We start from the raw sequence: 12,757 nt of genomic DNA on the forward strand, positions 1-12,757 counted from the left end.
GTCTTTATTGATTGATGAATCTTAAAAGAAAAAAACACATTGCGGATCAGGTCAAAAGATGTCACAAACAGTACTCTAACCAGTAAACGGATATTTTATTTTGTTGTTAGATAAAAACTAGTTTAACTCTTTTTACATTGTTGTTATTATAAAATATAATGCAAGACCAATCGTACTCAGACCTCCAAATCTTTGTGTTTTTTGTTAAAAACAGCTATTACTGTCCGTCTAAGCGTGCTTGAATATTTTTTAAGAGACGACGTTGTTTTCTCTGTGCTGCTCCCAAATTTCGTCGACTTGTGTTTTTTCAAATGTTATCATCCCTCAACTTTTGTTCATCGCTGAACATATTCTTGGAGGCACACGACAATCCATGGAAATCATACGAAAACGTGAGCACAAAGAGGGAGAATATCGCACCAATGATCCACTCACAAGTTTGCGGAATGTAGTACCTTGATTCACTTTCTGGTGCAAGTATTCGACCAAAGAAAAACACAATAAAAGTTACTCCAGCAAAGATAGCAAAACTTCCTCTCATGTAAACTAACCATTTTGGATGGTGTTGAGGGAGCTTGCGTGAGAACTGTGTTTGCAGTATGATATAAACAATCCCGAAAACAAAATAAAGTGTCGCACCTGTAAAATGAGCGGTTGGACTTTCAACTTGTGAGTAACTAAAAACAAAACATTGTCCAACCATTTTTACCATACCACACACAAAAGCATATGTGTTGCTGTGTTTCTGCGATTTATAGCCAATGTCGTTTATTTGTATAAATCGAAAAACAATGCAAGGCGCTAAACTAGCTACGCCAATGCTTAGACTCAAGGAAAACAAGCCACGTTCAGGCTGACGTTCACCCAAATCACTTGGGTACGGTAATCGACTGATATCATGATCCCCTGTGACACCAAGTACATAGCTAATGGCGAGAAACGTAACTGGAAATATAAAATTTAGAATTGGGAAAAGAGGATATATGTTCCCACGTTGAATTGTCTTGATGCAGCCAACGAAACTAAAAAGAGAACAGGATGTGAATTCTTAGTAGAACTGAAAATGAAAAACATTGTGTCGTTCTAAAAGGATATTCGTCGCTTAGGGGCGGAATGACAAAAAAACTTTTTAATAAAATGTTTTACAATGAGGGTTTTTTTTTCTCTGCGCCTCACCAACGACACGTGTCCTGCCAAAGAGCAAGAAAAGGGTGTTGTTAGCACTTAAGATTACAGATCCGGTTCTGAAACCAAAAACTTGTACTGTTTGTAACAAGGAAACAAAAAATTATAAAACACAATGTCATAGGAAGAACCCCTACCTTTTTTTGTTCCCACAATTGGCGTTAGTTTCTGATACTTCTGGTGTTATTTTCTTGACCATTTTGTGCAGCTTTTTTAGGTACGAAAGGATACGACAAATGTAGTGTATATAATTAGTAACCTACGACCTCCCTCAATTCATTCGGGTGTGTACAAAAAGTTTCCCACGTCAATTTTTAATGAACGTCATTCATGCGAGCACTGATTTCAAAATCTATATTTATTTAGTTTCGTTTCTAACGTTTTTTGATTCATGTTTTTTATCTAAGAACATGAATTGGACATACAAAAATTTAAATTTGAGTTTTTATGCTCTCAAAGCTAGTGTGCTCTTCTCCGTCGCGTTAAAATGAGAAAAAAAATCCCAATTAAGGATGACGTATATGACCTTAAAAATTGACACTGTGGAATGGCAAATTGGGAATGTCCTATTAGCTTTTTGCTTGCATGCTTTATGTCAACAACAAAAACTTATGCATTTTTCGTGTTTTTTGACTTTTTCGCGAGGGTTAATTCCAACGATTATTTTAAATCAAAAATACACAAAAAATTTATTCACGCAAAGATAGGGATTGTTCTCAAAGTGTTTTACTTAATTAATCTATTACAACGAAAATTTCCTTTAATTTGGGTGACTTCCGTTGAAGGACTTGGGTGACTTCCTTGAAGGACTAGCAGCCAACTAGTCCTCCAAGGATATGTCCCCTTCAGACTAGCGTTTTGGTATCCGGCGCAGTTACGAAAACGTAATGTCAACCACCTCCAGATAAAAGCTACGTTAGTGTTAAGTTTTTCTGTGAATAAGTGTTCTAACAATGAGATAACTCTAACCTTGTCCCCAGGACATCTTGTATATTTTTCTGACATTGCCTTATCGTTGTCCCAATGTCAGAAAAGATATAAGATGCCCAAGGGAAGAGGTTTGCATAACCCCTATTTCAAGTCAAGAAAAACATGAAACATATATTGTTAAGTGGCTTAAGCCGGATCTCTATTCAGCGATTTTTGTGCGCCTGAGTTCTAAGCATTCGCGTTGCTATTACTACTTAATATTCTGGTCTGGTTGTCGTGGTCGCTGAAAAAGTAGAAACCTTTTATACTTTTTTTCGATCGCCAGCGAACAATTACGTCTTGCGTATTTTAAGCCAATCAAAATATTTTGTATCTATTAAGTAAGTACGATATTTTTAAGCCTTTATTTACAAGTTTGCAGACTTCAGGTTAAAAGTGTTGCATGTGCAGTAGTCAAGTATAATTAAATGGAAGAGCAGTATAAAGAACTTCATACAATCTTGGAGGAAAGAAACGGATGAAGAATACGGAGGAAAGAATCCGTATTCTTTCCTCCAAGATACAATTGATAAAAAACGGTTTTTAAAACAGAATTCTTTAATTAATCTGCTTTCTCTTTGCATGTAAAATTTTCTTACCCAAAATCATTTATTTATTGTCACTTAACTTTTTCCATAAACACAGATTTGTTCATCCATCGTTGGAGTCACTCACGGTTTGTTTTTGTTTCGTTTTTCAATCGCCCGGCAAAATTTAATTGAGGGCACACTAATTTTCCCTGTGCGTTTTGAAATTAGGCGCTCTAAATCGCTAAAAGGAGATCCTGCTTTAATTATTTTAAAAATTAGTCAATGACCAGTTTATCCTCGTCCCCAGGGTCTCTTTTTACCCCCGAGCCGTGGTTACAGAACAACTCAAAATATCCAAAAAATAACAAAAGAAAAGGTTGTAACTAGTTAATTTAACTGGGACAGATTAAAATTTCCCTCTCGAAATAAATACCTATAGACGGTTAGTTGGAGCATGAACGTTTAATAATATCATGCTAAGTTTACTTTGGGGGTCTAGAGACGTTTTTGGGGGGGCGCGGCTTTAAAATTTCACTGTTCACTTCCACAATTGATTGGAAAAATGCGTTTTCGTATTCAATAGTCGTAAAGTTGAATATGAGATTTGATGTAAGTTCAGCTTCTTTATAGAGACAAATGTGACATTTTTTTATATCTTTATCTCTGTAGAAAATTACCTAAAATGTTATATACATTAAGTTAGTTCCGGTTTATTTACTTTAAAATCATACAACCTTGGTTCCAGTATCTCTACAATGTAGCTGTTGCATGTAGAGTCTTGGATATTGTCATCAGGAAAATATAAAAACTTCAAGTGTCATGTTACAAGGATTCACATGTCTTTATTATTTCTTAAAGAGTGAGTTACTCTAATTAAATAAAAACAAAAATCTAATCTAGGTTTACGATAGATTATTACATCCGATGCTAAGAAAAAATATAGATTATTACAACGGATGCTAAGGAAAAATATCCATAAATTAAGTCACTGTGTTTAGCTTATAAATTACATGTTCGATTCACAGTCCTTGCGAGCAAATAAACTTTCGCTCATTTTGCGACTACGTGGGCCGATCTCATAACTGTTTAAACGTACACGAGCCTTGCTAAAATCCCAGGCGAATGTGCTGATAAAAACAAGAAACAACACAGCTAAAAGCCATTCAGATACTTGCGGTATAAAATATCTATGTCTTTCTTTAGGTGCAAATATTCGCGCAACAATGTATGTGACTGGACACACGCTCCCAATAATAGCAAACACTACTCTAAGTGTTATGATATACTGCGTATGATTATACGGATATCTGCGAGAGATGTGGGCTTGTGTGACCATGTATAACCAACCAGAAATAAAATACAAGACGGCTCCTGCGTAATGGACGAACTTGTTTTCGTCTAATGAGAACGCTGGTACTATACTCTGTCCTATAATCATGCCAACACCACAAGCAAAAGACAACACGTTAATTCTTCCACAAACTCTTGGATAGAACGAATGAACCTGCATACAACGAAATAATAACACGGAAAACGTTAGCCCTGTGCTTACACACAAACCGACACTGAATATTCCTCTCTCAGGATTCTCCACACCCAAATCACTTGGATAGGGGAGATAATGCACATTTTCTTTGATTTGTGTTCCAATGACATAGCTAGATAAAGTGGTAAGGAACTGTAGAATCGCAGAAAACAATGGGAGCAATATAAAACACTTCGAAGCCATTCTTTCTAAAAATCATTCAAGGACAAGCTCATGTCATCTACGCTTTCAAACTGTTTTTGCTGTTGTTGTTTTATGTGGTGTTCTTTTCTTTCTTTACTGTCGATCACCGTAGCAAAAACGACAGCGAGCAATTTTATCTCAACAGAAATATTCTGTTTTAAATCGCCTTGGATGGAAACATAAACAGATTGTGTTAAACTTTTCATGATGGCAGTAACATGACACGTTTTTGTGTCTACTTATGAAATATGACAACAACTGTGACACTGATTATCACCTGGTGTACACTTTATGTTCTCATTACATTTAGCGCATGCGTAAGCGATCAACTTATCTAGCGTATTTAATACTTTTAACAGTCGATCTCTTTCACAGGTTCCCATCTTGGGAACTAGGTTGTTTAACAGTACAAACTTTTGCGATTGGGAAAATAGAACAACTATTATATATTTTAATTAATATTAATTCTAATGCAGCCGTGTACAGGCTCCATTGAATTAACATTAGGGTGTAAAAATCAACTCCATACTCAGGTTTTATTTCCTTTTTGATATCGAGGGTCGGGGGAGTGGTTTTGACATCAAGCAACAAATCCTGGGGACGAGGATGTCAATACAATACTTTGGAAACTTTTAAAGGGAAAAATGGGTCTTTTGGAGGATAAGGCTTTTCGGAATTCCGAGATAAGTTTCTTACTGACTTCTTTCCCGGACAACTGAAATTATGGATGAATGTTAACGTTGTAAGGGTTAGAAAGTTGGATACGTTAGCCTTGTATCCACTGTGTGAAATGATTAGACATATAACAGCATTGTCTCACTAATGTTACGCAAACGGCAATGTTTCAGCTGTAGTTGCGAAAATTTTCATGCAAACATGTTTGTATGCCCGTGCAAGTGTCAGAAAGGTACAAAATGCCCTGGGGATAAGGTTAACTAAACATGCCAGTTCTGCGTACTGAATTAGAGTTTGTGGTAATTGCATAACAGATATATCGTCACAATGATCAAATAAGCCTGCAGTGTGTACTCCTTGCAATTACCCAGGGGTAACGCTTGTAATTTCGGAAATAATTTAATTTTCTTCCTACAACCTCGATCCCAGGGCATCATCCTCATGGCAAAACCGCTACAGTTCTTGCAATCGAGGTTGTTCTGTCCGAAAAAAACTCCGTTATTTGCATTGAATTGAATATTCTATCCGTTTTATTGATTACATTTTAGTCTTATTCTGTTGTGGCAATGTACTTTAGGGGCAAAAACTTTTGCGGGCAAAACGTCTTTTATATATCGAGACGGCGAGGCAAACATGGTATCGTCGTCCCGATGTCAGAAACGATACAAGATGCCCTGGAATCAAGATTGCGCATGGTGATGGGAAACCACTGGTCAATGATGGAAAATCATCAATCTTTAACAACAACAACAAACGCAAAAACTATCGAATCACAAAAACGTTAATCAAAAAAACTTTCGCGAATTTCACGATTTTCGGCCTTCAAGAGAATTCTAAAAAAAATTTAAGCACGAACTTTCTCAGTCGTTGATTAGAGAAATTTTATTCGCTAAATGTTTTAAAAAGAACTTTGCAAGTCTTTGCGTTCAAATTGCTAAGTTAATGTCGAAACGGAAATATATTTGCACGATGCTTCAAGCGCATATATCGTAAAAAAAACATAAATCTCGCAAAAATCCTTTAATTTGTGAATTCCCAAAGGTTTATCCGAAAAAATTTATGCGCTTTAACTCCTGTTCAATTTTACTGGGCTGCCACTCATTTTCAACAAGTAAATTTTAGGAGTTTTCTGAATCTTTTTCTACAATTGTTCTGGTTCGACAAAAAGAGAAATTTCAACAGTTCAAAAAAGAAAAATTCTAAACAGTAAAAAAACAGATTACGAAAAAAAAATTAAAAAATTTCCCCCATTTTTGTAACTTAAATGAGATTTCTTTAAAAGTATATTTTATTTACAGAAGTTTCAAGCAGTGGCCACCCTGGTTTGAACATTTTACAAACAAACTAGCAAAAAATCAATGTCTAATGAAAGACATTTTTTATTTTAAATTTTTTATCCTTATTCACATTCTCTATTTCTACATTTCTTCTATTTACATCTCTCGTTACTTCACAGATAAGCCTCACATATATAAAATACCAATTACGAAGAAATTATTTTCACTCCTATACGTGATATAGTACTAGCTAGTTGAAAGGCTGCTGCAGTGTTACTCAAATAAATCTCTTTTGAGTGAACAAGAGGCGAGTTCGTTATTGTAGAGAAAGAAGGTACATGAGATAGGTCAATACGTTCATGTGGTGTCCCCGCTTGCAATAATAGCTCAGTAAATAAAATGAATTCTTGGTTATTTTTCTCAATTAGTCCACAACAACATCTTTCAGATGTCTCGTTGTTAATCCAATGGTGATTTGTTTGCACGTCAATCGAGTGTGTATAATAACTATCCGTCGTAACTGCTGACGCCACACGCAAAAACGAGTGAACAACGACGTACGTCAGATTCGTCAGCATATACGACGAGACGTCTACGCTTTTCAATTCGTCTTCAGTACACAGTAAATTTCGCAAATACATAGCAATCATAGTTTCTGTGCAGCCAGCTCCATAAACAACACCCGGGTTCGTTACTAAAGATTTCAATGACGTCATACATGCGTAGTAGCAAAATTTTAAAGTCTCAAGAAATTCTTCATTCTTTCCACACAAGAGAAGCGAATTAAGATAATTAATCTTCGAACAGCTTATTTTTAAGAAATGTCGCTTATTAATTTTTAAAAATTCACCATTTTCAAGACGCCCAACATAATTTTCCGGGTTGGTGATGGATAGACTTGATATACCTTTGCAGTTTAGCACCTGCTCCAGGTTCGGTACTAGACGACTGCCGACTCTATCAATACACAGGACGTTGTGTAATTTAAAGTGTCGCTTAAGCTGTGGATGCACCACCTTTTGACATATCACAACACCAATGTGTGGAATAATCTGATCACAAAACTTCATAAGTGTTTGCATTATATTACTTTTAAAATCATCTGTAGATTCGATAATTACATTGGAGCCTGGATTAGTTAAAAATTCTTCAGAATCTAAGGCTATTGAAACAGTAATCAAAATAACACCAATACCGACAGGAAGTGAGGTTTTATCAACATACCGTTCCAAGGGAAGAAGAACTCCATCGTAAATAGAACTACACATGATATTTGATGATTCGTTTAGTATCACCTGCACATCGCTACTAGGGTTTAAAGACTTTGCAAATATCTTTGCGAACAGCAAACTTATATGTTGCAGCTCATCGCGTTTTAAAGTAACTTTCGAAGTGACGATAGGTCTAATAATAAGAAACACGTCTGTCATCCTACAAATATTAATTTTCGCTTCTAAATTATTAACAAATTGCGTCACCTTGGACAACAGAAAATCCATTGTTGCCATCACAACAGCATGTGGTATGTCTTCAGAATGCAATTTCAGCATCAAGTTGGACGATAGCAAAGCGGTATACAAACCCCCATCTTTGTTTAATTCAGCTTGACTTTTCAGATACACCAACATCAATCTCAACTCCTCACACTTTGGCTGCAAATAAGTAAACAGATCCAAAGAAGTTGATATATTCCTCGTAATATCTCCTCGTGTATTTTGCAGAATGATACTCTGGGTAGTACCATACATATGTATTAGAGTATCATGAAATTTCTTGATCGACTCAAAAGTTTTTTTCGAGTCTGCAGTTATGGAAGTCATCTAAAGTAAACTTTTAAAAACAAAAACAACTTCAAAATCACGCCATATCAACTGATATTAAGTAACCTGACGTGGTACATACGTGAACTTAAACAAATCTTAAAATGTCTTATTTATACATTAAGAGTAAAAAACATTGTCTAAAGTTACAATGTGAATGGGTGAAAATGCTGTTTGACTACTACATTACTGCGTTTGATGAAAAATAGTAAATAAGTAAAATTCACTATGAAAATAAATAAATTTATAGAATAAATATTCCCCATATTCATAATGTTCGGTGTTTTCAAGTAAAAGGAAAATGTCTAAATGTAAAAAAAAAAAAAAAAAAAAAAAATAGTGGAATGACTTTTACTTTGTGTTACACACCGAGCCAACTCTGAATGTCTTAAAAATTTGGTAGTTGACAATGTAAACAACACACTTCTCACAAGAAGGATAAGATATTATATCTTTTGTAATACGTAGAAAATGGTTAAATGATTTGGTTAGTTTCCAAATACTACCTTTATGGAGGAAATTTTCGCGAAAAAGAAATTTCAGGGGTCCGAATCAAGGGTCCGAAATTTGCGAATTTAGCGAAAAAATTTTCGCAAATTAATTCTATAAGGAAATCTTTCGAACTGCGAATATGGACATTTTTCTAATATATTTAGTCTTTTTGTTTTCAATAGAGTTCAGCAAATTTTTGTGGGAAAATTTATTTTCGCGAATGGGCATTTTTAATTTATGTTACGGAAGGAATTTTCGGAATCGGAATCGGAATCAAGAACTATTAGTAAATTTCGCAGAATATTATTTTGCGATTTAGAGTAAAATTCCAAAACATTTGTTCGGGATAGAGAAAGTTCGAGATAAAGAAAGGAAAATACCTTAGGAGGACCGCAAAGGGACTTTAGTTCGAGATAGAGAGAAGTTCGAGATAGAGAGTAGACGAGATAGAGAGATTCCACTGTATATACAATTTATAGTCATTCCAGCCTCAAGAAAAAAGACAACTCGAGCAGTTTTGCAACAGAGCTAATAGAAAGCAAACGCGAAAAAAACATATACCTTGAGTGGATAAAATTTCGCGAGGACTAATTTTAGCAGGGTCAAAAACAGTACATTTCGTGAGGATTAATTTTCGCAAATCAGTCGTTTCCATATATTTTGCGTGGACAAATTTTGCGAATCGACCATTCTCTAATTTTTCGCGAGGACTTATTTTCGCGAATCACATATTTTTAGATGAAGTTATAATGGGTAGTTGCTAATGGAAGAATGCTAATGCCAACGTCCAGTTTTTTATGTACAGCCGAAAGCAAAAAGGAAAACGGATGCTGTTCAAAAACCCGCAGAATGCAAAGACGTTGATCATTCTTTATTGATTTATGTATACTGCAAGGACGAGGCAAAAAGAAAAAAGATTACAACTTCTACTTTTCGACGTTGATTGTGTGCCCACAGAATTCTATGAAAAAAAGAAAAAAAGGTGAAGAAAAAAATGTTGCTCTCAAAATTTTCGCAAGAATTTATTTTCGCGAATGAGCCCTTTTCTAAATTTTCACGAGGATTAATTTTCGCGAATTGGGCTTCTTCAAATGCGAGTACTTATTTTTGTGAATTTGGCCGAAATTCGCAAAAAATTAATATTCGCGAAAATTAATCCACTTAAGGTATGCCGACATATTTGTTAAATGAGAATAAAATTTCCAGACATTCCAACCCTAAAGATTCAAAAAACTGAGACAGTGCGTGCCTTCATTTATATAAAAATGAACTAAAATATTGATGTTGCTGATTTCTTCCACAAAGAGAATAAAAGGGAATTAGCCAGCAAATGGGACATTTTCAGATTTTCAGATTGTAGCTACTTTTAGAACAACAAAATATATACCTTATAACAATATAATTATCCATAATATTTATATAAAGTATAAATATCTAATATATTGAATTTAAAGAAAAGGTTAAGATAACAAAAACAAATCCAGGACACTGGGGCAGCATATCTGAAATCTAAACAATCAAAAATATTTCCTAGTGACAAGAAGGATCTTTGTTGTACAAAAAACAAGGCACGTAACACTTCCATTTGTAAGGCATACTGATCCATGAAGTAAAACTGTATCTATGCTTGATCAGTTTTGAGTACTCGACCGGTGCATATGCTTTCGTTGATAAAAATGGAAGCTTTGTTCGTTTACCAATCCACTTGTAAGGAAAAGAATCCAGCTTGTGGTTTATCTTGATAATAATATTATCTTCCACCCAGGGTGGGTAATACTTATATAACAATATTGTCTTTTCACCTTTGTAGTATCCTTCATTCTTATACCATCTCATGAAATCAATAGTCATACCGTCATATTTTGCAATCATGGTATTTGCTTCTATACCTCGACTTTTCAACTCACTCAATGCTACTTGAATATTTGGATCATTTCTTATGAAAGACACATCTCCATCTCCATCCCAAGGAATTATACCTCTGTAGCGAAACGCTCCTAATAAAGTACCAAAATCTATCCAATGCTCGACATTGTGTTTTTCAAATACCTCCAGTATGGTAAGCAGCATAAATTCTAAAGTTTTTAAAGATTTCTTGTCCAGGTAACAGTCGTAATTGTAAGATTGAGTAAATGATGGAATCAAATAAACATGAAATATAAATATCGTCACCATAAGTGTAAATAGAATTAATATGCAAATATTTTTTCTCTTTAATCTTCTACAATTAACCATTTTCTGTACTACTGCCAAAGAAACACGGATCAAAAATGCATAAAATAATAAGACAGAGCGCCAATATATTTTCCACTAAAAATACCAGGCATTTTCAGATAACATTTTCTTTCTCTAAGAAATTATTTAAAATCAAACAAAAAATCCACAGTATGCAACGAGAGAACACAAAATTTTCAAAAGTGCTAAACTGGTATGCAGATTGTGCAAGTTATGAGATCATCAGCAAAAACTTAGTGTCATCTTGGCATAATTTTCATGTTAATTAATTTTCTCAAAAAAATATTGCATTTTGTGTTTCTGTCTTACAACTTTTTTATTGTGAACAGACACGGAATATTATTAATATCATTATTAATATCGAGATCAATAAATAATTTTCATTAATAGTAATTCTATTTTAACAATTTGTGTAAAGACAAATAAACTATTTTCCATGCGATATTTAATAGCTTTGCATTAAGAACAATGGACATGTGCGCACTTATTTCTGTAGGTAGAAAATATTACAGACCACAGAAGTTCAATTAATCCATTAAAAAAATAAAATATCTTTTAAAAAAGAGAATACTATATATTTCAATTCTCTATATACAGTGTTTTTTGATCTGGTATTAATTTCAATAATTATAGTAATAATAGTAAAATAGTCCTACTTTTTACCTCCAAGAATATGGAAAATGTTTTTTAAACTTTTGTAAATATTTGCAGGCTTAGTTTGTAACCTTATCTCCATTAAAAACACTTCCCCAGCCTGTTTTTAAATGGAAAAGAACATTTTTAATTGTGTTAGTAAAAGCATACGCGTTTGTAAGTTGTTTGTAACTATGCTATCCTGATTAAAAAGGCTTTATGTTCAAGAGAGGCAGCTGCTTCTAAGCCGTATGCTCTACTTATAAACAGAGTATAGAAATCATCATTTTATAAAAAACCTAAGCATCTTCTTAATTTTAATTAAACTTTGCAAATGATTTTAATTCTTTCCTTATTTCAACTTTGAAAAGTTTTTTATTACAACTTCTACTGACAAGGCTTTTAAAAGGTATATATTCTAAAAAAGTTCTTAACATTGCAAAACAAAACTTGGCTTGTGGCTGGTGTAAACAAGCATGCATTCCGAATGTGCACAATGTATAACGCATCTTGATTTAAAAAGCTGAAATATTTATAATATATATCTTTTTGCAACACGTATGCAAAATAAACCTAAATTTTCCTATCTTTTTCAATGCTATACATTTGAATTGATTCATGCTTTCTTTAATAAATCAGTTTAAAAAGAATTATGATTGTTGTCTCTTTTTAAAACCAATCAGGATTTATATCAGTGTTTGGGATATACATTATGTTGCAATGTCCTGCTTGCAATCAAGACAGCGTTTTTAATTGGGCATATACAATAAAGGGTTTAAAAAAATATGAAAAAATAACATGTCACATGGGGGAAACTTGGAATAGCTGCCTAATATTACTAAGATACCTAATGATACATCATGAAATAAATGAAATTAGTTTTAAGTGTCTATCGTCACAGTAGTGAATGTGGTAGAAAGCTGACATATATATTAAAAATGTTTGTTTATCACTTTTTCAGATGCTTACTTTTCTTTATCTTTTTCAGATTGTTATTTTTCTAGTTTTTTATTTTTTGGTCGGTCTGTTGTGCCTTTTTTTGTGCCTTTTTTTAACTTTTTAATAACTTCACATATAAACTAACATTAAAAATTTATTATATACACTATATATTTTTTATCAATACTAATTTTTACATTAAATTTTACAACACACAACGCACATCGATAACAGAATATTTATTTTTCTGATATTTACATATTATATTGTGCA

The 12,757-nt window shown here is 33.6% G+C and overlaps 5 protein-coding genes across 5 annotated transcripts in view; all 5 read right to left on the reverse strand.

Annotated features, from left to right (window-relative positions):
- Positions 1-12,757, reverse strand: part of LOC130653858 (uncharacterized) — a 36,290-nt gene that overhangs the window by 12,990 nt on the left and 10,543 nt on the right. The window lies entirely within an intron of this gene.
- LOC130653597 (DNA damage-regulated autophagy modulator protein 1-like) lies at positions 77-1,550 on the reverse strand. The gene is made up of 2 exons (XM_057456118.1): positions 1,323-1,550; positions 77-1,022 (listed from the first exon to the last, which is right to left on the reverse strand). Exons 1-2 carry the CDS (start codon positions 1,382-1,384, stop codon positions 308-310), a joined length of 777 nt encoding a protein of 258 aa, XP_057312101.1. The 5' UTR covers positions 1,385-1,550; the 3' UTR covers positions 77-307.
- LOC130653598 (DNA damage-regulated autophagy modulator protein 1-like) lies at positions 3,343-5,818 on the reverse strand. Its single transcript, XM_057456119.1, has one exon. The coding sequence runs from the start codon at positions 4,411-4,413 to the stop codon at positions 3,691-3,693; it is 723 nt and encodes a 240-aa protein (XP_057312102.1). The 5' UTR covers positions 4,414-5,818; the 3' UTR covers positions 3,343-3,690.
- Positions 6,452-8,820, reverse strand: LOC130653593 (molecular chaperone MKKS-like). The gene has a single exon (XM_057456109.1). The coding sequence runs from the start codon at positions 8,183-8,185 to the stop codon at positions 6,572-6,574; it is 1,614 nt and encodes a 537-aa protein (XP_057312092.1). The 5' UTR covers positions 8,186-8,820; the 3' UTR covers positions 6,452-6,571.
- On the reverse strand, positions 10,016-10,979 carry LOC130653599 (uncharacterized protein RT0683-like). Its single transcript, XM_057456120.1, has one exon. It carries the CDS (start codon positions 10,910-10,912, stop codon positions 10,208-10,210), a length of 705 nt encoding a protein of 234 aa, XP_057312103.1. The 5' UTR covers positions 10,913-10,979; the 3' UTR covers positions 10,016-10,207.

The sequence above is a fragment of the Hydractinia symbiolongicarpus genome, chromosome 8, assembly GCF_029227915.1.
Source record: "Hydractinia symbiolongicarpus strain clone_291-10 chromosome 8, HSymV2.1, whole genome shotgun sequence".
NCBI lineage: Eukaryota > Metazoa > Cnidaria > Hydrozoa > Anthoathecata > Hydractiniidae > Hydractinia > Hydractinia symbiolongicarpus.

What these genes read in the sequence shown, in the direction of transcription:
- LOC130653597 (XM_057456118.1), bottom strand. Translation starts at nt 1,384, where the DNA reads ATGGTCAAGAAAATAACACCAGAAGTATCAGAAACTAACGCCAATTGT. An exon ending in AATTGTGGGAACAAAAAAAG is followed by an intron (nt 1,023 to 1,322) that starts GTAGGGGTTCTT and finishes TTCTCTTTTTAG; the next exon opens with TTTCGTTGGCTGCATCAAGA.
- LOC130653599 (XM_057456120.1), bottom strand. Translation starts at nt 10,912, where the DNA reads ATGGTTAATTGTAGAAGATTAAAGAGAAAAAATATTTGCATATTAATT.
- LOC130653593 (XM_057456109.1), bottom strand. Translation starts at nt 8,185, where the DNA reads ATGACTTCCATAACTGCAGACTCGAAAAAAACTTTTGAGTCGATCAAG.
- LOC130653598 (XM_057456119.1), bottom strand. Translation starts at nt 4,413, where the DNA reads ATGGCTTCGAAGTGTTTTATATTGCTCCCATTGTTTTCTGCGATTCTA.